Source organism: Dromiciops gliroides, chromosome 3, assembly GCF_019393635.1.
Source record: "Dromiciops gliroides isolate mDroGli1 chromosome 3, mDroGli1.pri, whole genome shotgun sequence".
In the NCBI taxonomy this organism is placed as follows: domain Eukaryota; kingdom Metazoa; phylum Chordata; class Mammalia; order Microbiotheria; family Microbiotheriidae; genus Dromiciops; species Dromiciops gliroides.
The window spans coordinates 624,771,745-624,798,097 of record NC_057863.1 but is presented as its reverse complement, the minus strand read 5'-3'; the positions used below and the strand labels follow the sequence as shown (position 1 = coordinate 624,798,097).

Here is a 26,353-nt window from a genome sequence, read left to right as displayed (position 1 = left end):
AAACACTTGACACACATTAGCTGTGTGACCCTGGGCAAGTCACTGAACCTTCATTGCCCCGCAAAATAAATAAAAAAATAAAAATAAAGAGAATAGGGAAGAAGAGAGAGGGGAAAATCCTCAGCATGATACACAGGCTATCGGAATTGAGGTGCTCTTAATGGCAGTGTTCCAACAGAGACACAGCCCCCAACCCCCAGCTCTTTCCACCCCTTCAGTGTTTAATGAAGCCTCTTTTCGGTAGCCATGTCAGCAGCTGACTGCTGCTGCTGCTTGGAGGAAATGGGCAGATTCTGCTCATTGTCTTCCTCTTTTTCTTGATTCACAGTGGTGAAGGTACACACAAATCTCTTTGACCTAGCATGATTTATCTAAAGACCTAAATTCTTTTTGGTTTTGTTTTTAAAGTCTTTTGAATTTAGTTTTCCAGTAATGTTGGTCATTGTAAATGTCTTGATTAAGTGGCCATCTTCTTTCCCTCTCTCAGACTGGGAGGAATTTCAAGGGGTTTTCCTGGGTCTCAGTTTAATAGAAGGGCCTCTCTTTGCCTAGGAAAGAATCAGTGTTTATTGTGGGGAAGACAGAACTTCTTCCTCTCCTCTCTGGTGAGAAATAGCAGAGTCTAGGTGTTCTAATCTGGGCCTTACTATTGGTTTCTGCATAAATAACTTAACTTCCCCCTGTTTGTTTATTCCTGAAAATGTGCTGAAAACAAATGAGCTGTGGGCAGTTAGGTGGTGTAGTGGATAGAGCACCAGCCCTGGAGAGTCAGGAGGACATGAGTTCAAATCTGGCCTCAGACACTTGACACTGACTAGCTGTGTGACCCTGGGCAAGTCACTTAACCCTCATTGTCCTGCCTAAAAGAAAGGAAGGAAGGAAGGAAGGAAGAAAGAAAGAAAGAAAGAAAGAAAGAAAACAAATGAGCCCTTGTGAATTTCTTTTAGATTATTTCCTTTAACATGCTCATATAGGTGTGATTGGGGAGGGTGCTGCCTCTTTCTGTATTCTAAGACCCCTTCCACTTAAATATCTTTTTTATATCGATTTTGACATTTATCAAAGATGAGATTAGTCTATTCACAGATGCCTTAGGAGATAGAGGGAATGAAAGACCCAGGACTATTGCATTTGAAGGGCAAGAGGAGGCAGAAGCTGACTTTGAGCCTACCCAGAACACCCAGGCTGGTAAGCAGCCAAGAGGAGCTGACATCCCTGTCTGTAGGCTGGCCTCCACTGCCAATAACTGGTATTCATTCATCCGGCATTCATCACGTTGTCTCTGGGAATACAATGGTGCCCAACAAAATGCATATAGAAAGAAACTTGAAGTGCTGGTGGAGTTCAAGGGGCCTGTTAGTGTCTGGAGAGCCTTAACAAGATCCAGTGGGGCAGCCATCTTGGCAGGCCATGAGAAAGCTACAGTCGGCAAGAAGGGCTTTATCAAATCCACCTAGTCTGCATTTACTCAGGGTCCCAAGTCAGCTAATGTGTATTTTTAGAGGGGGTTTGTGGATACAGAGAATGGATTGACATCATCAGGACCTAAGCATTCCCTTCTGCCCAGTCCCATAGTTGTCTTTCTTATGTAACATTACAGATCAGATCCCTTACCTCCCTAGAATCCTCATCTTCACCTTCTGTAGGACTCAGGCAGCTCCGAAGAGGACTGGGGGTGGGTGGGGATGAGGAGAGGCCACTCTGGGTCAGGAGTCCTTAAACCAAGCATGGGTTCCACATCTGATCTGGTAGCTCTGGGGAATTCTCTTAGCTGAGTTGTTTTCTAATTATTTTCTCTTTTTTTTATCAGCAGATTTTTTTTCTTTTTTGTTTTTACTTTTCTGCTTTCTTATCTTGTTTTTGGCTACACTAATGAGAGCTTTTTCTATGTTTTTGCAGGCTCTTTCTTGATAAGGATATGCCTAGGTATTTTTTGTTTGCTTCTTATGCACATAAGGTCTTCTTTTTGAGCAGAATGCTCTGCCTTCTAGTGTCACAATTGTACTTTTAGCTCCTAGTGCTTTTCCCCTTTGCAAACCTCTCAGCTCATGCCTTAAGATACAGTATCTGTTGCTCTTTTTCATATATGAGGTAACATTCTCTTTCTCCACTGGAATTCTGTGAATCATGAACACAGTTCAGCATGTGGATGATTTACTGTTTTTTCCTTATGCTAAACTTGGCCCCTTTTTATTTCCTCCTCTCTTTAAGCTATCTTGCTCTTAATTACACAATGGGAAATTTCTGAGTAGATTTCGAACTGCTTCCCATTCTTTATATTTAAAACACAAATTGTTCTCAGTCTTGTTTTAGCCTAGTTCATAATGCCTCCCTCTTTCTTTGATTTTCTTACTTTATCTAAGCCAAAAGCTAGAGAGGTTTGTTGTTTTTTGTTCATTAGATTGTGTGCTATGTGAGGGCAGGGACTGTCTTTTGCCTCTTTTTGAATCCCCAGGGCTTAGGCACAGTGCCTGGCACATAGTAGACCGCTTCATAAATGTTATTGATTGTTCAGTAACTTTAAGTTGTGGGTCACATTGTCCTTTCTTATTTGTCTTATAGCAGAGTCTAGTCTGGCAGTCTTATGTCATATTGGAAACTTTCCATATCTTTGTTCTGAGGGAGCCCAAGTCCCCATTGCTTAAATTGCCAGGTGCTTAGTAATAGGTAAATAATTGGCTTGTCAGGGGCAGCTAGGTGGCGCAGTGGAGAGAGCACCAGCCCTGGAGTCAGGAAGACCTGAGTTCAAATCCGACCTCAGACGCTTAACATTTACTAGCTGTGTGACCCTGGGCAAGTCACTTAACCCCAATTGCCTCAATTTAAAAAAAAAATTATTGGCTTGTCTCCTGTTCAACCTTTGGCATAGGTGAGTAGTTGGATGTACCCTCTTATATGCTCTCAGTTTAGAGTAAGCCTGCCAGCTGTGCCTATAAAGTCAGAGAGCCTAACCTGCAAACTCAAGGGAAGAGGGGTGTTGCTTTCCCTGGGAGGCCAGGTGTTTTCCCAACACTGGCGTGATTAAAAATATCTTCAGGAGAACCCTTGTAAGCTCTCTCTAAAACATTTTTTGTTGTTCCCCTTTTCCTCTTGCCTTCCTCTCCCTTCTCCCTTCTTCCCCTCCTCCTCCAGCAGTCCTGCTTAATTTAACCTGCTAGAAAAAATGCCTACCACTGATTAGAGAGGGAAGAGGCATGTGGGCCCCAATCCCTCATTTTGCCTTTGAGTTCATAGGATCTCTCCAAGAGAAAAGGACCTTCTCTGAGGCATATAGCACTTGCACTCGGGTCTTTTAACATGCCTGAAAACACTTACCCTAGAGGAAGTGTAACAAAAAGAACTTGCTTGGAAAGAACATTTTAAATCATCATTAAGATGCATCCACAAAGCTTGCACAGTTCTTTGTGTGTTTATCCTACTCTTCTGTATACTGATGCCTGAATTATAGAATGCCAAGTAGTAGTTTTTTGTGTGAACTGGAAGTTTTTGCCTCGCTAATCTGGAATCATGTAACCCACCTGGAGTGGCAGCTAGGTGGCGCAGTGGATAGAGCACTGGCCCTGGAGTCAGGAGGACCTGAGTTCAAATGTGACCTCAGACCCTTGACCCTAGCTGTGTGACTCTGGGCAAGTCACTTAACCCCAATTGCTTCACCAAAAAAAAAAAAAAAAAAAACATCATAAAAAAGCCAAAAACATGTAACCCACCTGGTAACACTAAACATCACCAAACTGGACATATCGGAAACAATGTAGCCAGTTTCTGATAGTAATACAAACATTTGCAATGTGAATTCATTGGAGCGATATTCTCTGCTGTGAAATACAGGAAATAAAAGAGAACGCGTGTATCCTGAATTTCTTGGGGACAACTGAAACTTTCATTAAATTTGAGTTATCCTGAATCATGTGAAAGAGCAGAATTTGGCCTGAAACAATGGCTAATTGGGTGAAAAGCTTATTTAAGAGAGACTTTGGTTTCCCTTTGTTAGGCTTTGTCTCTGTCTCTGTCTCTCTCTCTCTCTCATTGCTGTTTCCTGTACTCTTATCCCTTTCCCCCTTTTGTGTTGTCTTTTCATGCATTTTCATTGCCCTGCTTCTCCAAGAGAAAGACAGAGTGTGTTGCCAATGGTCCATAAAGAATTTTAAATGAAGCTGCAATTATAAAATTCAGTCAACAGGCACTACCACACTGCTGTGAGGAGTCTAAAGGCCTCCTTGGCACTCATGTTTAAAGGGGACAAAGGTGTTTCGAGAGTTAGCTAGCAGTGCCAGGGATTATTGCCTCAGAAGGCCTGGCAAAGGTTTCTTCAGTTTTGTTTTCCTAAGTCAGGGAGGAATATGAAGGAATTCTCTAGAAGGATACAACAGTTTACCTTTGTGGAAACCCGTTGCGGGAACCTTATTCTTGAGTCCTGAATCAGATTCCTTCTCTGAGACTTAAACTTTAGCAACTCAAGAAATAGAGGATGACATTGAGGGCTAGTACTGGCATGGCAATAATATTGAGTAAAATGCTACAAGTGAAATTTGGGCAGGACTTGAAGCTAAACATTTGTGTCCAAGTGTGTGAGAGCAAAGGACTCCTTTCCACAGCCCCGAGAAGCTCTCGACACAAACTCCTCTTTCCAAGTCCTTACTGAGAGGTTGGTAAAGACCATCATTTTCCCCCGTGGGAATGGGGAAGAGAATGAGAGAGTGAGTTTCTATTATATTGAAAAAGAGGGGGGAAAGTAGGGCAGCTAGGTGGCAGTGGATAAAGCACCAACCCTGGATTTAAGAGGACCTGAGTTCAAATCTGGCCTCAGACACTTGACACTTGCTAGCTGTGTGACCCTGAGGAAGTCACTTAACCCCAATGGCCTCACTACCAAATAAAAGAATTGCATTTCAGAGTGAATTATTTGGCAGATTACAAATAATGTGCTCTTTCTCTAGTTTTACTAGCAAAGAGTAGCTATACCCTTATATATAAATGAGTGTTAAAAAATATCTTTTTTTTACCTAACTCTAATAGTTTTGTTGGTGTGGGGACCTACTAGAGAAGAATTTCCTTTATTGTATGATTCACATGCAGATCCCTATTTGTTCTGTAGTTGTAGTCCTAGGACACTGAAAGGGTTAAATTGCTTGCCCAGGGTTATACATCCAGTATATGTCAGAGGCAGGACTTGGTCTCAATCTGGCCTAACATTGAGTCCTACTCTCTATCTAGTATCCCATGATGCCTCTTGAAAAAGAATTTCCTGTACTTAAATTATATTGCCCATCTGTACCAACCCTCCAAAATATGGTTGTGATTGGAAAGGCCATTGAATAGAGACCCTTCTTCTGACTTTTCTGAGGCCCAAGAGAACTGGATTGAATATTAGTTGGTTCCCTAGAGATGCAAAGACAAGAGCTTACAAATTGAGTATTTCTGTTAATGGCTGATAGGGCTGCTCATGTATTCTTTTTTCTGTGCTCCCTACACCCCCTCACCCCTCACTCCCACTCCCCACCCCCGTTTTTAGCATTTCCTGTTGACTTCCCTGATCTGTCTGTCTCTCTCATAGGAGGAAGATGGGCTGATTACAGACCAAGATAATAGTTTCATGGGTCTTAATGCTGATCTGGATGTACCTTTTGCTCCTCAGCATTGCTGGGGATTAGGGCCATGCTCTGATGTGTTTGAAGAACCCTTACCTAAATAATAAACTGAAGGTTTTAGGGGACATTTCCCTGGGGCATGTCATAATATCACATCCTTGTAGGTGCACAGTATGTTCTTTGATAATGATGCTTCGGGGTCCTGAGTACTCATAGACTCCATTGGGTCACACTACTGCTTTGTGTTTTACTTCAGGACTTTCTATCGGTTTGAGGCTGTGTGGGACAGCTCTCTGCATAACTCTCTCCTCCTGAACAGAGTGACACCCTACGGAGAGAAGATCTACATGACTCTGTCAGCTTACCTAGAGGTGAGAGGGTCTTGACCTTTTCTGTTTACAGTTAGAACTGAGTTCCTGGAGTTGTATTCACACCTGAGAGTGGGAATATGCTGCATCCGGAGAGCAGAACATGCTGAGAGAAGTGCAGGGTGGTGGACTCATGCCTTTACTTTCCCACCACATTTTAAAGCTCTATCTGGTTGCATTCTGCTATGACTGCTCTGGGTGTAGGAGATTGAGGGAAGTGTGAGGTCCTAGGAGTCAGAAAGACCTGGCTTCCAGTCTTGTCTCTGTGACCTATATTAGCGGTGTGACATGTTGCTCCACCTCTTCAGTCCTGGGATAATTCTCTACAATCATAAGCAGCAGGTCACTTGTCCATTTGCATGGGTATAGCCAGGAGCCCCAGACACGGATAAAACCACATATATGTCTTTAGTTAGCCAAAAGGACAGGACTTTTATTATAGTTTAAACTTTAGCATCCTAATGATCTCACCACTGTTGTTCTTAGAATGTGTGGACTGAGCCTGTACTTGGCAGCAAACTAGTTCCTCTATGGAAGCAGCCTGAAAATAATTTGAAAACAATAACTCATTTGAAAGGTGTAACGCTTTAAAAAAACCATGAAATATCTTTCTTTTGACTTCTTGCAAAGACGAAGCAAAAAGCTTGGCGTGCTGTCGACACCTGAGTCCCCTGTGGTTTCTTCTTGCTCTTTTGGCGATGTTCCCTCTGATTAGGAGGGCCCTTGAGCTGCTTTTCGATTCGTAGTTTTCAGCAAACCATTGAAAGGCAGAACCCACCAGGACCAGGCTGCCATTTTCATGATAAGTATGGCACCCCAATATTGCTAAGTGGAGCCACCTTTCTGTCTTGCCATTTGGGCATATGCGGCACCCAGATTGGAATCGAATGGAAACCTGTCCCCCTGTAGGCAGAGTTGTCCCAAAAGATTGGAGGAGCCAGTAAAGGAGAAATTCCTTTCATCAAAGCTGGCGTCTATTCTGGATTGTTCCCAAATTAACATACGAAGTAAAGGTTGTCTGTTAATCAACTGTAATGTGGCATTATTAATGTAATAAAATGCATTTGAAATCTTTTAAAAAAGAAAAATATAGAAAAGAAAAGAAAAGAAAGAAAGAAAGGTTAATGCGTGAGTCTCATAATACATGTTGCTTAATTGAACGCAATGGCAGCTTGTGATACTGTAGCTAGGCCCAAAGTTTAATGCCTAGTCCCCTGAGGTTATATCTGTCCTGATGTGCTACCTGGAACATTGCTTAGTATTCAAGTCAACAAGCATGTGTTATGCTCCTACTGTGGTGGGCCCAGCATACTGAGCTAAGTGCTGGAGTAGAAAGGGAAAAACTACAAGGAGCTCAGTACAGTCTAGGGGAGACATACCACATAGAATTTAACCATATGTTTGAAGAATCATTGTATATCTTCTTTTGCCTCATAAGGTTAAAATTTCTCTCAATACAACTTTCCTCTATTGTTCTTAGGCCCCACTAATTAATTGTATGTAGCATGCCTGTATTTCACTCCTTAGCATGTTTTGTCCGCTTCCAGCTTGACCATTGCATTCAACCAGCTGTGATCACTAAGGATGTTTGTATGGTCTTCTATTCAAGAGATGCCAAGATCTCCCACCACGTTCTCTTCGCAGCTTGTTTGGGAGTGGCTACTCAAAGTCCCCAGACTCGTAAGTTTTTTATGCATAGTCCAGCCCAAATTTTTCTTGCAATAATGAACTTGAATTCCATTCCATTCTAATATTTCCCTTAATATGGTATTGCAAGGCTAGTGCTAGATAGTTCGCTTTTATCATTGGTAAATTAGTACAATAATTTCTAAGTAGCTTTTGGAAAACCAGATTTACATGCATACTTCCATTTAAAAATTGACCTCGCTAAATGTGGAGAGGTTTCTCACAAGTTCAAAGGCCAGTTTTTTTTTTTACTGTAGTGTACCATGAAACAAACAAAAAAAATACAAAAATTGTCCTAACAGCCCCCCTTTTTTTTTCAGTGACAGTAGAAGAGTGTCAGTAAAGAGTCTTAGAGATAAAAGAAAAGTCTTACACATAGGTATAGAGAATCAACTTAATAAGTACGTTATGGGAGAGAAGTAGATACCAATTTATCTGAAAAAGAACTGGTGGTTTTAGTGAGCTGACTGTAAGTTTAATATGAATCAGTATTGTGATATGACAGGCAAGAAAGCTAATGTAATCTTATTCTTTATTAAAAGATATACAGCATACCAGGAATAAGGAGATGATACACATTTAGAGGAGTCTGTATTTCTGGGTGCCACCAGTATAATTGGACACTGATAGCTGGAGAGCATTCTGAAGAGGACAGCCAGCACAGTGAAAGGACCCTGGTTCTTCCAAATAAGGATCAGTTAAAAAAACTAAGAGTATTTAGCCTGGAGAAGAAAGATTCAGGAAGAGATTCTGGCTGTCTTCAAGAGAGATTAGACTTCTTGTTCTTGGGCCACGAAGGCAGAACCAGAAGGAAATGGGCAGAAGTTGTGGAGGCAAATGTTAGGCCTGAAATAAGGGCAAACTTCCCAAAGAGGAATGGGCTGTCTCAGGTAGTAGCAGGAGAAACCTCCCTAGAAAATCTGCATACAAAAACTGGGCAGACATTTGTCCAGTATGTTCTTGAGTGGATTCTTTTTTAGTTAGGTGTTGGACTCGATGTCTTCTGAGGTCAGTCCAGCTCTTAAATTCTATGACTTTGTAACTCATTGGTTGGCAGAGAAAGCTCTCACACTACTATACCAATAGTGATATTTTAATACTCATAGACTCTCTAAAAATGGTGGTCCTTAGAAGACTGATGGACACAGCCCAGGACTCTGAGCCTAAGAGGCCCAGAAATACCAGTGGCAGCCAGACTATTGACCCTGTTTCCAGCCCAGCCCTGAAGCATTGTCCAAGGAGGATCATTTGTGAAAATGGACCTTTCAACTGCTTCTGCAGGTGCTATAGCCCTGCCTCCTCAGCAGCCACAGCTACTGCAGTCATGGAAAGAAAGTTCTTTCCACTTCAGAATCTTCACCATCATTAAATGGTTTACCGTCAGAAACAGGTTAAGGGTCTATTAATGGAAATATATGGCAGAAAATGCACTACCATCTACTTTGCTGCTGCACCCTAGTGACCATCAGACTTTCCTGACTCACACTTGGTAACTTCCTATGGTCATTGTCTCCCCATTTGAATGTCATTCTGTCAGTAAACATATATTAAGCACTTACTGTGTTCCAGGAACTGTGCTAAGCACTGAGGATACAAAAGAGGCAAAAGAAAGTGCCTGCCTTCAGGAGTTCACAGTCTAATGCAGGAAAGCGCCTTGAGGGTGGGGACTACTTCCTTTTCTATTTGTTGCCCCAGTACTTTGCACAAGAAAGCATTTTAATAAATGATTTCATGTAGCAGTTTGTGACCATCACCTTTTTTTAAAAACTTTTTTAAATTTTTAATTTTTTTGTGAGGCAGTTGGGGTTAAGTGACTTGCCCAGGGTCACACAGCTAGTAAGTGTTAAGTGTCTGAGGCCGGATTTGAACTCAGGTCCACCTGAATCCAGGGCCGGTGCTCTATCTACTATGCCACCTGGCTGCCCTCATCACCTTCTTTTTAAAATGTTCACACTCTCTTGGTAATACATTCTAGTACATTGCACAGGATTCAAAGTCAAGCTCTCTGGTTTCCTTGTAAAATGTAAGACTCCAGCACAGTTGTAGACATGACATTGGACCACTCTGTGCTTCATTTTCTCATCTGTGAAATAGAGATAACAATACTCAAACTATTTACTTCAAATGGTTGTTGGGTAAAATACTTTGTATATCTTAAAATTCTATGCAAACATCATTATTATTTCTAAGGTGTTCATTATCTTTGAAATGGATGGTGATCTTTACAGAGGTGAACTGACATCTTGTGTGAAAAAGAAATGGATTTTTTTTCATATTTCTGTTATGAAAATTGATGGGATTGTTTTGGTTTGTTTTCTCTTTAAACAGAAACCGTGTAACTGGAATTTATGAACTCAGTTTATGCAAATGGCAGACACAGGCAGTCTGGTAAGCAGCTACTATTTCGTGTGTGGTGGTGTACTTACTCATAAGTGCCAACATACATTGTGGGTGAGTTGTAATGTTTCAGAAAGCTAGAAAATGTCCAAATGGTACAAAAGTAAAAATTTTCATAAATAAAAATTGTATTTTGTTATAATGGATCTTCTCTATGAGGGTGATGGCGAGTTTCCTTTTTGTTTTCTTAGGCTGCAATACAATTTTGAAAATTATCCAGACAGCTGATAGGTAGAATGCTGCATATCTTAGAAATTAAAAGTGAATTAAAATAAACTTGCTTTGAAAACTTGGACTCCTCTGGAGATAATTGAGGTATCACAAAACCAAAAAGAATCAGGACCATTAGAAAGACTAAAGTGTCTTTTTAACGTTTATCAAGCTATATTTTGGTATAAGTTGACTGCTCCCATCCCTGTTATCACCAGCCCCTTGGACTGAAGGAAACCTTCACAATCTCTATAAATAGTAATCAGAGAGTGCAAGAAGGGCTTCGTTGAATGAGAACTTTTCAATCCCTAGTAGATTGTCCCCTCTTAGGAAACATGTTTAAAGAAAAACCAGAGTTTCATATGCTTGGTTTGTGCAGAAAAGAAGCAGCCTTTGATTTGAAATTAAGTCTTTATAACAATACTGAATAGGTTTGTAGGGTTTTTTAGTCTCCATTGTATTGAGACTTTTCTGTATCTACTCTCTTCCAGGAGAGCAATCTCTTATAACAAGAATTAAAAAGAGGTAAAGAAAACACTCAACCTATATATCAAAAAAATCTGACAATATATGCAGTACTTCACATACTGAGTCGGCAACTTCTGCAAAGAAATCTGAGGAGGCTCCTCTCCTCTCCCTTCTTTGGGGAGCCTTGGTCATTACAGTTTCCTAGTAGTCAATTTCAATGAGTTCTTTTGTTGTTCTGGCTCTTCCATTAACATTATCACAGTCACTGTGTATCCTTTCCCTGCTTCTTTTTGCTTCACTTTGAATCAGTTCATAGAAGTTCATTCCATATTTCTCTCTTCCTTATAGCATTCCTCATTGCACAGCCATGTTCTATTACCTTTGTGTAGCACAAGTTATTCTGCCATCCCCTAGTCAGGTGGGCATCCACTTGTTTCCACTTCTTTGCTACTTCAAAAAGTTCTGCAAAGCATGAGTATTCGATGTGTTAGTTCTTTTTGCCATTTCCTCCTTGGCCTGACAGTGGAATTTCTGGGCAAAGGATATATTAGGAATATAACTCCAAATTACTTCCCAAGGTGGCCTGAACCAATTCACAGTTCCACCAGCGTTCTCTAGTGGGTCTGCTTTTTCACAACCCACTAGGGGCTAAGTAATCTCTATGAGAATAAAAATTTGAAATAAAAAAACCAGGATTTTCTTTTCCTTTTTTTTTTTTGCTGGGGGGTGGGGTGGGGTGGTAGGAGAATAGAATTTGTAAAGCTCCAAGTCTTAGGAAATCATCAGGTTTGGAGCACAGATTGGTGAGTTAGTGGATCGTTAATGTTTCCATGGACTAGGGAAGATACTAAAAAGTAAAGATGTAAATTTTTCTGTTTTCTCTCATTTTAGGTATGCAAAGGAGGAGAAAAAGTTTTGGACACATCTGTGGACATATGTCCGGGGAGAAGAGACCTAGCAGGCTGGCGAACCCAGAGGAGACAGCCTTATTCTTGAGCATCAGTGGGAACTGGAGAAGCTAGAGCTTCTACATGAGGTATAATAGGATTAGAGTCCCTTTGATATCAGGACTTTCAGAGAATCCTATTTTCAAAGAGAGATCACAGAAGAGCAGCTTAAGAAGTGAGAACTCCCTTACACCCATCATCTCACATTATAAAGAAGTCATGAATTTGTTGTTGTCATGTCTGACTGTGACCTCATGGACTATAGCGCACCAGGCCATACTACCTTGCACTGTCTCCTACAGTCTCTCCAAACTCATGTTCATTTCTTCCATGACACCATCCATCTCATCTTCTGCTATCCTCTTCTCTTTTTGCCTTCAATCTTTCCCAACATCAGGGCCTTTTCCAATGAGTCTTGTCTTCTCAGCATATGGTCAAAAAATTTCAGCTTCGGGAGCAGCTAGGTGGCACAGCAGATAAAGCACCAGCCCTGGATTCAGGAGGACCTGAGTTCAAATCTGGCCTCAGACACTTGACACTTACTAGCTGTGTGACCCTGGGCAAGTCACTTAACCCCCATTGCCCCACAAAAAACCAAACAAAAAATCTGAGTGTAATCAATTGATCAATAAAATTATATTGGAAAAGGATATTGGATTAGAAAGCAGAGAAACTCAACATGGTTTAAAAGAAACATCCTTAAAAAAAATTTCAGCTTTAGTTTTGGTATTTGCCTTTCCAATAAGTAGTCTAAATTAATTTCTTTAAATATTGACTGATTTGTTCACCTTGCTGTCCAAGGGATTCTCAAAAGTCTTTTCTGGCTGGCATCATGATTCAAAAACATTGGTTCTGTGGCACACGGCTCTCCTTTTGGAAAAACCATAACTTTGAGTATATGGACCTTTGGCAAGGTGATGTCTCTGCTCTTTAGTTGGCTGTCCAGATTTGACATCTTTCCTTCTAAGGAGCAGGTGTCTTTTAATTTCATGGCTGCAGTCACTGTTTGCAGTGATCTTTGAGCCCAAGAATATAAAATCTGGCACTGCTTCCATTTCTTCTCTCTCTGTGTGCCAGGAAGTGATGGGATCAGTTGTCAAGATCTTAGTTTGGGTTTTTTTTTTTATGTTAAGCTTCAAGCCATCTTTTACACCCTCTTCAAGATGCCTCTTAATTTTTTTTCCACTTTCTGCTGTCTCAGTGGTATTGTCTGCATATCTGAGATTGTTGATGTTTCTCTCAGCCACCTTAATTCCAGCTTTTGAACCCTCCAGCCTGCCATTTTGCATGATGTATTCAGCATATAAGTTAAATAAATTAGGTGACAATAGTCAGCCTTGTCATATGCCTTTTCCAATCTTAAACCAATCATTTTGGTTCCATGTTAGGTTCTAACTGTTGCTTCTTGGCTCATATACAGGTTCCTCAGAAGACAAGTAAGATGTTCTGGTACTCCCTTCTCTTTGAGGACTTGCCACATTTTATTGTGATCCACACAGTCAAAGGCTTTAGTGTAGTCAATGAAGCAGAAGTAGATGTTTTTCTGGAACTCCCTTGCTTTCTCCATAAACCTGATGGCAATATGGTCTCTGGTTCCTCTGCCTCTTGAAAAACCAGCCTGCACTTCTGGTTATTCTTGGTTCATATACTGCTGAAGCCTAGGTTGCAGAATCTTAAGCATAACTGTGCTGACAAGTGAAATGAGTGCAATTGTTGGGTAATTTGAACATTCTTTGACATTGGCCTTCTTTAGGATTGGGATGTAAATTGATCTTTTCCAATCCAGTGACCACTGTTGAGTTTTCCAAATTTGCAGGCATATTGAATGCAGCACCTTACCAGCATCACTTTTAGGATTTTAAATAGCTCAGCTGGAGTTCCATCACCTCCATTAGCCTTATGATTAGCAATACTTCCTAAGGCCCACTTGACTTCCTTCTCCAGGGGATGTCTGGGCTCTCAATCAGTAACTACACCTTCATCTTTCTTTTATAGTTCTGTTTATTCTTGCTGCCACCTCTTAATCTCTTCTGCTTCTCTTAAGTCCCTCCCACTTTTGTCTTTTATCATGCCCGTTTTTGCATGAAATATTCCCTTGATGTCTCTAATATTCTTGAAGATATCCTTTGTCTTTTCTATACTATTGTCGTCTTCTATTTCTTGGTATTGCTCATGTAAGAAAACCTTATGTTTTCTTGCTATTCTATGGGATTTTGCTTTCAGTTGAATGTATCTTTCCTTTTCTCCTTTCCCTTTCATTCTTTCTTCAGCTCTTTGTAAAGCCTCATGAAGCAGCCATTTTGCTTTCTTGCTCTTTTTTGGGGGGGGGGGCGGGCAGTGTCTGCTGTACAGACAAACCTCTGTCCATAGATCTTCAAGCACCTCCATCCAAATCTATCCTTAATTCTATTCGTCACCATCCACTTCATATTCATAAAGGATGTATATCTCAGGGTCTAATGGTTTTCCCTACTTCAATTTTTTTTTAATTAATTAATTTTTTTTATTTAGTGAGGCAATTGGGGTTAAGTGACTTGCCCAGGGTCACACACCTACTTAAGTGTTAAGTGTCTGAGGCCAGATTTGAACTCAGGTACTCCTGACTCCAGGGCCGGTGCTCTATCCACTGAGCCACCTAGCTGCCCCCCTACTTCAATTTAAGTCTAAATTTTGCAGTACGATGCTCATGATTTGATCCACAGTCAGCTCTAGGTCATATTTTAACTGACTATATAGAGTTTCTCCATCTTTGGCTGTAAAGTATATAATAAATCTGATTTCTATATTGGCCATCTGGTGCTGTCCATGTGTAGAATCACCTTTGGGTTGTGGGAAAAGAGTGTTTGCTATGACCAGCAAGTTGTCTTGACAAAGCTCTATTAGTCTCTGGCCTGCTTCATTTTGTACTCCAAGGCCAAACTTCCCCGTTATTCCAATTATCTTTGGATTTCCTACTTAGCATTTCTGTACCCTATGGTAAACGTGACATCTTTTTATGACTTGATTTCTAGAAGAAATTGTAGGTCTTCATAGACTGAGTGATTTGTGCCCTTTTAGGCATCAGTGGTTGGAGCATAGACTTGTATTACTGTGATGTTGAATGGTGTGCCTTGGTTTTGAACAGATATCACTCTGTCCATGGGGTTTTCTTGGCAAAGATACTAGAGTGATTTGCCATTTTCTTCTCCAGTGGATCACCTTTTATCATAACTCTCTACTATGACTTGTCCATCTTGGGTATCCTTGCATGGCATAGGTCATAGTTTCATTGACCTGCACAAGCCCCTTCACCATGCAAGGCAGTAATCCAGAAGGGGAAAATCATGAATATTCTTCCATTTATCTCTGGTTGCTTTATGTCCACTCTATCCAAATTGGTAGTCAGTCTTAAGTTTTAGATCATAAAAGGCTATACTATGTTTCTTGTCTCTCTGCATTCCCAGTCGTTGACATTTGTGTGAATGTTTTTAGGTAGAGAAGACTCGCCACTTCCTGCTGCTCCGTGAGAAGCTTGGTGACAGCATCCCCAAGTCTCTGAGTGATTCACTGTCTCCCAGCCTCAGCAGTGGCACTCTGAGCACCTCCACCAGCATCTCTTCTCAGATCTCCACCACCACCTTGGAGAGTGCAGTCACACCAAGTGAGAGCAGTGGCTACGACTCAGCTGACATCGAGAGTCTGGTGGATCGGGAGAAAGAGCTGGCTACCAAGGTACCAGCTCAGTCAGACTTGTGAACTGACCTTGTTGGGAACTAGGAAGGAGTGCTCTATCACGGGAGCTGCTCTTTTTACTCCTAACAGTTGGTTTATTGGCTTCTCCTTCCTAAATGTTTTCCTCAGATAATCTTGTTATAGAGCCTGTGAGTCTGTATGCTCCATTTTGTGCAAAATAGGGGATCCTAGGAACTGCTTAAGTGTAACTGATTATTTAGTGTCGATGGTTCTGGATTGTTCTAGTTCCCTGTGGATTTCTTCTCGCTGTGTTTGTTCCCCATTCATTAAATACCTGCTGTGTTTAGTGTACTCTGCAAGGCACTGAGAGACAGACAGAAAAGTGCCACATGGAGTTGGTGGTCTGGCAGGGCAAGCACAACACATAGACCAACATGTGAGCCTGCACAATAACATAAGGGCAAGGGGCAGCTAGGTGGTGCTAGTGGATAGAGCTCTGGACCTTGGATTCAAGAGGACCTGAGTTCAAATCCGGCCTCAGACACTTGACGCTTACTAGCTGTGTGACCCTGGGCAAGTCACTTAACTCCCATTGCCCCACAAAAAACCCCACCCACCCCCACACACACACACAATACAAAATAACACAAGGGCAGAACAGGCTGGGCATGAGGGAAGTAAAGGAAAGAGGGTTTCTGACCAGGGACACATGTCCACATGAAGGCTTCATGGATGATTGGAGGATGTCTGACTTGGGCCTGGGAGGGAGAGCGGGGCATTGCTGGGACCAGTGAGGCATTCCAGGAGCATGGACACTTTTAGTACCTTCTCCTAGTCCATGGCCAAGGTGGAGGGTTGTGTCAGGTGTTTCTCTTCCTGTAATGTTAGTAAATTGGTAACTAATTATTCTGGCTATTTATGAATTCCACTGTGGGCTTCAATAATTTCTACTTTTCGTGTTTCTTGTTATGTGTCTGGGGATCTTCTGAGTTTTGTTTTGTTTCTCTTCTTCAGTGCCTGCAACTTCTCACCCATACTTTCAACCGAGAATTTAACCAGGTGCACAGTAGCATCAGCGACTGTAAGGTGAGTAAATTGCTTAACTCTCAGTCATCATATTAAGACAATAATGACTTTTTTCTCCAGCTCACCTTACCTTTCTGTCTCCCTAATTAGTGAGATCAATCAAGAAATCTGCTCCTTGTATTTATTCCTGCATTTTAGTCCAGGAGCTTTGATTCCTAAACACACAATAGAGACATCAGTGAGGGACTTGGGAAAAGGTGTACCCTATCTCCTTGGTGGACAGAAGTATTTGTCAGCCTTCCACAAAAAGAAGCTGAAAAGGCTTACTCACTTCACAAGCACCTCCTATAGAGTGGTGTAGAGATGCAGAGATGAAAACGAAGCAGTCCCCGCCCTCAGAGAGATTTGTTCTCCTGAGGTGGGCTGGAACTGGGGCTGGGGGGGTAGGGTAAGAACATGCTCACAGATAAGCCAATACTGAGGTCATCCTGAAAACCTTTCATGTAGGATGGGGGAGTCTGAACTCAAGGGTTCTGTGACCTTGTGTTTTAGTCTTTAAATATATTTCAGCATGCTTGGTTTCATTTGTACTTCTATATATATATTATTTTGTGCATTTAGAACTGTGATTCTGAGGAGGACTCTATAGGTTTCCCCAGACACTGCCAAAGGGATGCAGGACAGAAAAAAGGTGAAAGAGCCTGCAGAGCCATACCTTGAAGGAAAATAAAGAGTCCTAAGTGTGAAATCACTATATGAGAAAAATCAGCTTTGGACTCTGTAGAAACAAACGTGTGTGTGTTTGCTGAATCACAAGATCACAGAAGTGGCCCTGGAAAGGCCCGCAGAAGTCACTGAATGATACCCCCTTCTTTTTTTCTTTCTTCTTTTTTTAATGCCAGACTTGAGACCAGAAAAGAGAGTGTGAGTCTTTCCGAGCTGTTTTTCTTTAACATGTCATTGTCCTTGTATAAACTGTAGTCCGGGTTCTGCTCACTTGACCCTGTGTCAGTCCAAGATACTGAGGGCTCTCTGAAATGGTTTCTTTCATTCTTTCTTGGGGCACGACTGTATTCCATCCTATTCCTGTGCCACAGTTTGCTCAGCCATTCCCCCCTTGAGGGGCATTCGCTTACAGTTCTTTGCTTTCATTTTTTTCCTTATAATTCCCACTTCAGGATCAGGAAGTTTGTTTTGCTTCTGATTCTTCCCTCCTAGTATTCACCTCCCTCTTCCCTGCTCTCATCTCCCCCATCACTCTTGTTTCTTCATGGAGTTGGAGGCTGTTTCAGCACCAGGCCCTGTCCAGCCCTCCCTCCCTTGGTTGGTTGTTTCAGAGAGAAGTGAAATTTATCAAGTTTCAGAGAGAAGTGAAATTTATCAACATATTTATATGTTGTTCTCACATATCCCAATCAAGAGAATAGCGAGGGGCAGCTAGATGGCGCAGTGGATAAAGCACTGGCCTTGGATTCAGGAGAACCTGAGTTCAAATCCAGCTTCAGACACTTATCTAGCTGTGTGACCCTGGGCAAGTCACTTAACCCTCATTGCCCTACAAAAACAAAACAAAAAACAACAACAACAAAAAGAGAATAGCAAAGTTCTGCCCCCTCTTCACGTTTTCTAGAGGCAGCCAGGAGGTGCCGCAGGGCACGGAGTGCTTGATATGGATTCAGGAAGACCTGTAGTTCAAGTACCCAACCTCATACACTTACTAGCATGTGTGACTCTGGTACTAGACACTTCACCTCTGTCTTCCTTGGTTTCCTCAGCTATTAAAGGGGATTAAAATAGCACCTGCCATGGGATAGCTAGATTGTACAGGTGAATAGAGCACTGGCCCTGGATTCAGGAGCACCTGAGTTCAAATACCAGCCTCAAAACACTTAACACTACTTGCTGTGTGACTCTGGCAAGTCACTTAACCCCAATTGCCTGCACTAAAAAACAAAACAAAAACAAAAAAAACCAGCACATGCCTCCCAGGTCTTGTTGTGAGGATCACATTAGCCTTTTTGCTACAGCACACTTAGCATAGTGCCTGGCTGCACATAGTAAGTGTTTTGCCAAAATTCGGTTTCCTTGCTTCCTCTGTTATTGATTGCTTCCATTGCTTGTTTATCTAATCTATTACACTCGGTGACTTTTCTATTTTTTAAACAATACCAAATGGTCTGCAACCATAGAGTATGTGAAGGGCGGTGAGGTGTAAAAAGCCCGGTAAGGTAGGAAGGGGTCAGGTTATGAAAAGTTTAAATGTCAACAGAACTTTCTATGAGGTCTACGAAGTAGTAAGGAGCCACTGGAGTTATCAAGTAGGCAGGTGATGTAGTTAGACTTACATTTGATTTTTAAAGTTTTATTGACTTTATTTTCACATTAAAGATATTTCCAGATTACTCCCAGTCCATGAGAACTCTGTTGCAATAAAGTAACACAAATTAAGCAAAATTACCAAAACATAATAATAGCAGACTATGTGCTAGACTCTGTGCCAAGGTCTTTTCAATTATTCTCATTTGATCCACAGTGCAGTGACACCTCGAAATGTGTGCAATATTCCAGATCTGTGTTTTATTTAACAGAAATCTGATTTCTTTCTCATCTATCCTCTACCCCATTAAAGAAAGAGATAAGAAAAACAAATTCTGGGGCAGCTAGGTGGTGCAGTGGATAAAGCACCGGCCCTGGATTCAGGAGTACCTGAGTTCAAATCCAGCCTCAGACACTTGACACTTACTAGCTGTGTGACCCTGGGCTAGTCCCTTAACCCCCATTGCCCCACCAAAAAAAAAAAAATCCTTGTAATAAGTACACATATTCAAGCAAAACAAATTCCCTCATTTGTATTCAAAGATATCTATGTCTAATTATGCAGTCCTAAATCCCCTCTCTGTCAGGAGGAAGGGAGCATGCTTCATCAGTCCTCTAAAATTATGGATGGTTATTGTTTTTAACCATAGTTCTCATAGCCTTCAGAAGTGTCTGTCTTTATTTTCATAATTGTTTGCTTTTGTCATATTGACATTATGGGGTAGCATGTTCTTATTCTGCTTACTTCACCCTCAATCATTTTGTACAAGTCTTCCCTGGTCTCTTTGAAATCATTCCTTTCCTCATTTCTTACAGCACAATAGTACTCCATCATATTTATATACCACGATTTATTTAGCCCTTCCTTCCACAAAAAAAAGAGGTGCTATAAATATTTTTTTTATATATAGGAGGACCTTTTTCATTTCTCTTTTGAATATAGGCCTGGCAATGGCATAGCTAAGTCAGAGGGCCCATAATATTTAGTAACTTTGGGGGTATAATTCCAAGTTGTCTTCCATAATAGTTGTAACCATTCAGCATATTTCCCACAGCCCCTCCAACATTTATCATTTTACTTTTTGTCATCTTTGCCAATCTTGTTAAGTGTGGGGATAGAATCTTAGAATTGCTTTAATTTGCATTTCCCTAATTAGTAGTGATTTGAAACATTTCTTTCACATGGCTGCAGGATAGCCTGGGTTTCTTCCCTTGAGAATTTCCTGTTTGTATCCTTTGGAAAACCATTTTGGCAGCTGAATGGAGGATGGATTGGAGCACAGAGAGTATTGAGAGAGTAATGGCAGCTAGAAGCCCATTGCAATAGTCCAAGCAAGAGGTGCCAAAGCCCTGAATCAGCTTGGTGGCTTTGGTGGTTGGTAGGGGACATAGAATAGAGAGTTGCAAAGGCCAGAGTAGCATAGATTTGGCAATAAACTGGAGATGTGGAGTGCAAGAGGAGTCAAAGATGGAATCTTGCTTCTGACCTCAACACTCAGTTGGACTACTCTTTACCACTGATTTCTTAATTTCCAAACCAGGATCTTTTCTTAGTCCTCATCCTATGACATGTGACACTATTGGCGGTCTTCTCCTGGATACTCTCCCTCTCTGGGATTTCATGACAACATTTTCTCCTACTTCTCTTTTCTCCCCATCCCACCTCTCCCTTTCAGACTCTTTTACCATTCCATGAACTCAAAAGTTCCTTTATTTGATTTATAATCTATTATCATTCCATCTTTCCCTATACCTTCTGACCCTTAACAACACCATTTTGTTTTCCTCTCCATGACCTCCATTTTCTCCACCACTCATTTCTCTCCTAGACCATCATCTTTGACCAGTTACTCTCTCCTCAATATTTCTAAAGCACTTAACATAATGCTGGTTCATAGTAGGCTCTGGTAATAAATGCTATTGCCTGGACAGCTAGGTAGCGCAGTAAAATAGGCATCGGCCCTGGATTCAGGAGGACCTGAGTTCAAATTTGGCCCTCAGACACTCGACACTTAATAGTTGTGTTACCCTGGACAAGTCACTTAACCCTCATGGACAGGCAAAACACACACACATATAAATAAATAAATGCTTATTCCCTTCACTTTCCTTTCCCCCCTTTCCAGTACTCAACATTTCAAGCCAATGAACTGTAAGCATCTCAAATTTAACATGGCCAAAATAGAACTTTACTACTTTTACCCTAAATCCCACTCCTCTTCCAAGCTTCCTTATTTCTGTCAAGGAAACACCATCCTTCCAGTGTCTCCCTTTTGTAACTTTGGCATCATCCTTTATTTCTCATTCTCCCTCATTCCATGTATCTAATCAATTAGCAGCTCTTGTCATTTCTGGCTCCACAGCTTCTCTCACCTCTAACGCTTTTTTTTCCACTCACATCACTTGAATTCAGGCCTTCATCTTTCTTAGATGACTGTGACATATCCCTAACTGAACTCCCTACCTCCAGTCCATCCTACACTCTGCTACCCAAACGATTTTCCTTGAGCACAGATCTGACCCCTGATAAAAACAGGATCTCCTCTGTTTGACCACCTGGCCCAACCTATCTTTCCTGATTTATTGTCCATTAGTATCCCTACTGTGCTCTGCAGTTCAGCCAAACTGGGCTTTTTTTATGTCTAGCTCCCATTTCTCCTTTTTTTTTTTTTTTTTTTTTTGGTGGGGCAGTGAAGATTAAGTGACTTGCCCAGGGTCACACAGCTAGTGTCAAGTGTCTGAAGCCGCATTTGAATTCAGGTCCTCCTGAATCCAAGGCCAGTGCTTTATCCACTGTGCCACCTCGCTGCCCTCTCCATCTCCCATTTCTATGCCTTTGTGCTGGCCCTCTCCTAGGAGTTTCTTTCCTCCTCATGATATTCCTCTTTCTCCAATACACAGCTCCAGCACCTCTTCCCTCTTGGAGCTTCCTAGGGCTTTTTCTCCCTAACTACCTAGTATTTGAGTGCTACATATTTATTTGTATTTATTCTCTCTTCCTCCTCCTTGTCAATAATATGGCTTGTTTTATCTTTATTTTATGCCCAGAAATGGCATGGTGCCTAGCACATTACAGGTGCTAATTAATAAGGTCATATTGATTGTTTGATTGAACAATTTAGTTCTCTTTTTAAAAAAAAATAATTTGCTAATGCATAAGACTTATAAAGGCAAAATTCTTCAAATACTGGCATTTGATGGGGTTTTTAAAACCAACTTTAAATTCCTCCCCAGCTTTCCTGATGTTTTACCATAATCTAATGTATCCTGTTTTGTTTGTGTCTACAGTTGTCTGATATTTCTCCAATTGGACGAGATCCATCAGTGTCCAGTTTCAGCAGTGCCACTCTCACTCCTTCATCTACCTGCCCCTCTCTGGTAGACTCAAGGTGCAGCTCAGGGGATCAGAAGTAGGTACCCCATCTCCACTTGGAGAAGAAGACTTGGGTGTCACATGGCAATGGCTGTTTCTTTCTTACTGCAGCTTGCTGGATTCTTGCCTCAAAGCACCTTTCTTTATCTTCATCTCTTTGTGTTTTCTAAATTAGAATCTTTTTGTGTTTAAAAACAAACAAACACTGGGGCAGTAGGTGGTGCAGTGGATAAAGCGTTGACCTGGATTCAAATGGACCTGAGTTCAAACCAGCCTCAGGACACTTGACACTTACTAGCTGTGTGACCCTGGGCAAGTCACTTAACCCTCATTACCCCCCCCCAAAAAAAAAACACCCAAACTTTTGTACATTGGAAAAAGATATCTTTGGCTAAAATAAATTTTGTATGCTGCATAGAAAAAAAAACACACACAACACACCACACACACACATTACACACACCTATAAAATGAAAAGGGCAGGTAGGCTGGTGCCGTGGATAGTGTGCCAAGCCTGGAGTCGGTTCAGTCAAGACCTGATTTCAAATCCTGCCTCACTCACTCGCTGGGTGACCCTGGGCAAGTCACTTAACCCTGTTCCCCTCTTTTCCTCATCTGTAAAATGAGCCAGGGAAGGAAATGGCCAAACTACTCCAGTATCTCTGCCAAAAAACACCCAGGTGGGTGTCCCAAGACGTTGAACACACTTTACATAACTCAACACCACAACATAAAAATGATATCACAGGATAATACTTGTCCTATTCATGCCAATGTTTGCAAATGAAAGACCTAAATCTACACCACAGTGAGCCCAGATATTATGCTCCTCAGATAACTTCCTTCTGGTTGATGTTTACTTGGATAAGATACTTTAAAAAGACTATTTGGATGTGAAGAGAATGGTTACGAAAGGGAAGACTCCCTTTCAAGACAGCTATTGGGATTCTCCATCTAATTTAAGTGGTTGCAGTCTCTCTTGTGACATTAGTAGATTTGGGAAATTGCTTTTATTTTTAAAACCCCAGCATTGACATGCATTATTTGTAGTACTTTTTGGTCATGAGGATTTGTGGAATAAGATGAGGGGATGACGTTAACATAGAAGTGCTTAAAAGAATACAAATTGATAAGCATATATACTATGGTAATATGGTGGAAGAGTGTCATAGGTCTTCAGTTAGCCTGTCAGTACAGCTTCTGAAAACTCATACTCATTGAATAGGCAATTAAATTGCTCCACAAGAACAAGTTTCCCACTCTCCAAAACTGGAGGACCTCTAAATCATGATATTATACTGAAATAGAGTTTTTCACAGTGTAATATTTTATAAAATAAATTTATAACATTACTTTCAGATTTTCTTACAAAAACAAATAAAGAGTAACTTTAATTTTACTTCTCATTTTCCAATCCCTGTTTTAAAGGACCCCAGAAGCTAACTCCCGGGCCTCTAGTCCCTGCCCAGAATTTGAACAGTTCCAGTTGGTCCCAACAGTGGAGACCCCATACTTGGCTCGAGCTGGGAAAAATGAATTCCTCAACCTCGTCCCAGATATTGAAGAAATTAGACCTGGGTAAGAAGGACTCGTTTTTGGTACAAGGTTGCTAGGGATGAGGATAGAGAAATCATCCATAGACCTTCCTGCTTGCCCTTCAGCAGAGGGTGGTTAGACTCCCAACAGGGTTGCTGTTACTCTGAAAGCTCTCCAGGTAAAGTCACTTAAGCCGTTTACATTTGATGCTTGGGCTGGAGTTTTATGCTTCTGGGTGAGCTGCTTTGGGAGAGATGTCTAAATTCAATTCATCAAAAATGTATTAACCACTACTATGCTGAGAACACGATGGTAAAAACTGGACATGTAATAGAGAAGACAAAACAGACTTTCTCAAGGAGCTGAAAAGACATGTATGCAGATTTCTCTCCTCTAAGAACGGATCTGTCAAGGACAGAGGAACTGTATGACCAGTGTAGGCTTGGGGCGGGGTGGGGGGTGGGGGGCAAGAGGGAGAACTTGAAAAAGAAAGGGGCTTTATCTAGGTCCACCTAGAAAGGGGTGGGATGAAGGTGGGAGGCTGAGGAGTTACCCAGCTTAGCTGGTACCCAGAGTACCATATAGGGGAATACCGTAAAGTGAGAATAAACAAAGAGGTTCTTGACTGGTGAAATAAGAAAGTTAAACTTTGTTTAGTGGGGAAGCATGGAGTAGACAAGTACCTGATGAGAACAGTCCATTAGGAAGATCACATGGAGGGCAAGGTTAAGAATGGTTTGAAGAGGGGAGAGACTGGGGACAGGGGGAGAAGTTAGAAGGTTGTATACGGTAGGGCGATTATGATGAGAGGGAATAGATGGGAAACTGAGAATTTGTGCTGAGCAAGACCAGTGAATCAAAAATTATTCCAAAGCCTTGGATGGTGCCAGAAACAGAAATAAAAAAGTTTTAGGGGAGAAGATGTGTTCTGTTAAGAACTTTTTGAGAGTGGAATCCTGGTTCAGTGTACAGATGGAAATGTGCAGTGAGTGGTCAGAAATTTAGGATTGGAGGGGGCAGCTAGGTGGTTCAGTGGATAAAGCACCGGCCCTGGATTCAGGTTTAGGTTTTAGTCATTTACATAGAGAGGAAAGCCCCAAAGGAGTAGAGAAGACTACCTAAATGACCCATTTGCCTGTTTTTACCATTTCTGGATGAATGAGTGAATGAATGAAAAAACATTTAGTGTTTACTATAGACAAAGCACTGTGCTTTGGGGATATAATTAGAAAATTCAGATAGTCCTGGCTCTCAAGGAATTTGCATTCTAATTGGGTAAGAAAAAGCTTTGAGTCAGGTAAGCCATTTATACCTGTGTAGGTAATCTTGGTTGATGTTCTCTCTCTTGTTAGAAAATTAACTTTTCTTGTCCTTCAGCTCAGTGGTCTCTAAGAAGGGATACCTCCATTTTAAGGAACCATATTCCAGCAATTGGGCTAAACATTTTGTAGTGGTACGACGTCCATATGCATTCATCTACAACAGTGACAAAGATCCAGTAGAGCGAGGGATCATTAACTTATCTACAGCCCAAGTGGAATACAGTGAGGACCAACAGGCTATGGTGAAGGTGAGTTCTAATGTGTCCTGTTTCCACTGCAACACACAAGCAAAACTGTGACCTTATTCTTTGTAGCACAGGAAATTGTTCCTTGATGCTTGTGCCCCTTGTGAAATGATCTGTCTGTGAGCTGATTGTTAATGTGAACCAAGGCATTAGCCAGGGAGACATTTACTCCCTAAAAATGTTGTGGAGGAGAGCTACCCCAGAATCCAGATCCAAGGGGGAGTCCCTATAAATTGAGGTCCTCCAGACACCCCCGTTTGTGAATGACATTATACTGACTCCATCAAGGCCTGAAACAAGGCAGATTTTCCTAAATGAAATATATAATTAGTTAAATTTTAAGTTTGGTCTTAGTACCCACTCAGAAAAAATTAAGAATGCCTGTTATCCAGACTATGTTGTGCAGACGGATGGACAACTTCTAGTATAGCACTCATCCATTAATCTAGACATCTTGCACAGACATTGAAGACAGTGAACTGGACCCAGAACAGAACAGGAAGAGAGCAGGCTGAATTGCCTTTGGGGGATTGGAATAGTGATCCCAAGCTTCTCCCTAAAGAGACCTTTTAATATCAGTAGTCTCTGGGTGACTGCAAGTTATGGAATATTATAGTGTCTGAAAAATTGGAGCTAAGGATCTCCCGAAGGGCAATGGAGAAGCGTGTGATGGTGGGTGTAAGCAGGCTGACAGAAATTAGGCTGGATATAGTGTTGTAAACAATGTAATCAAAGAAATATATGATCACGAAAAGAATGTGGATTGATTACATGGTGAGAGCAAAGCAAAAACTGATGGACAGCTCACACACTCCATTGGTATTCGCTCTTTGTCAAGAGAATTAGAGGAAGCCCCCTATCCTACCAGGATATTAATTGAATCTTCTGTAAAAAACCCATGGGAAGACATGGATGGTCAGGCATGAGTGGATACATGAATGAAAAATCATTAATCAAGCCCTTACTATATGCCTAGCCCATGTCAAATACTGGGGAATACAAATACAAAAGCAAAGACACGACCTGCCCTCTAGGAACTTAGATTCTGGTGGGAGAATCAACACATATAACAGGGCACTCTGGTTTAGAAAGCTGTCGGGATCACAAGTGAGACCATAGAAGAATAAATTGACTTCTCCCCCTTCAAGAGTTATGACAGAGTTGATTTAGTCATGGTTTGTGGTTCCATAACTGGGAAG

General features: G+C 41.4%; 1 protein-coding gene across 1 annotated transcript in view; it reads left to right on the top strand.

Moving 5' to 3' along the window:
* Positions 1 to 26,353, top strand: part of KIF1B (kinesin family member 1B) — a 199,732-nt gene that overhangs the window by 167,182 nt on the left and 6,197 nt on the right. Inside the window, 12 exon segments of the mRNA XM_043993853.1 lie at positions 5,845 to 5,959; positions 7,504 to 7,576; positions 7,579 to 7,636; positions 9,971 to 10,005; positions 10,008 to 10,030; positions 11,609 to 11,686; positions 11,688 to 11,753; positions 15,136 to 15,375; positions 16,351 to 16,422; positions 21,967 to 22,088; positions 23,480 to 23,629; positions 24,965 to 25,157. Of these exon segments, the coding sequence (XP_043849788.1) occupies positions 5,845 to 5,959; positions 7,504 to 7,576; positions 7,579 to 7,636; positions 9,971 to 10,005; positions 10,008 to 10,030; positions 11,609 to 11,686; positions 11,688 to 11,753; positions 15,136 to 15,375; positions 16,351 to 16,422; positions 21,967 to 22,088; positions 23,480 to 23,629; positions 24,965 to 25,157 (1,225 nt within the window).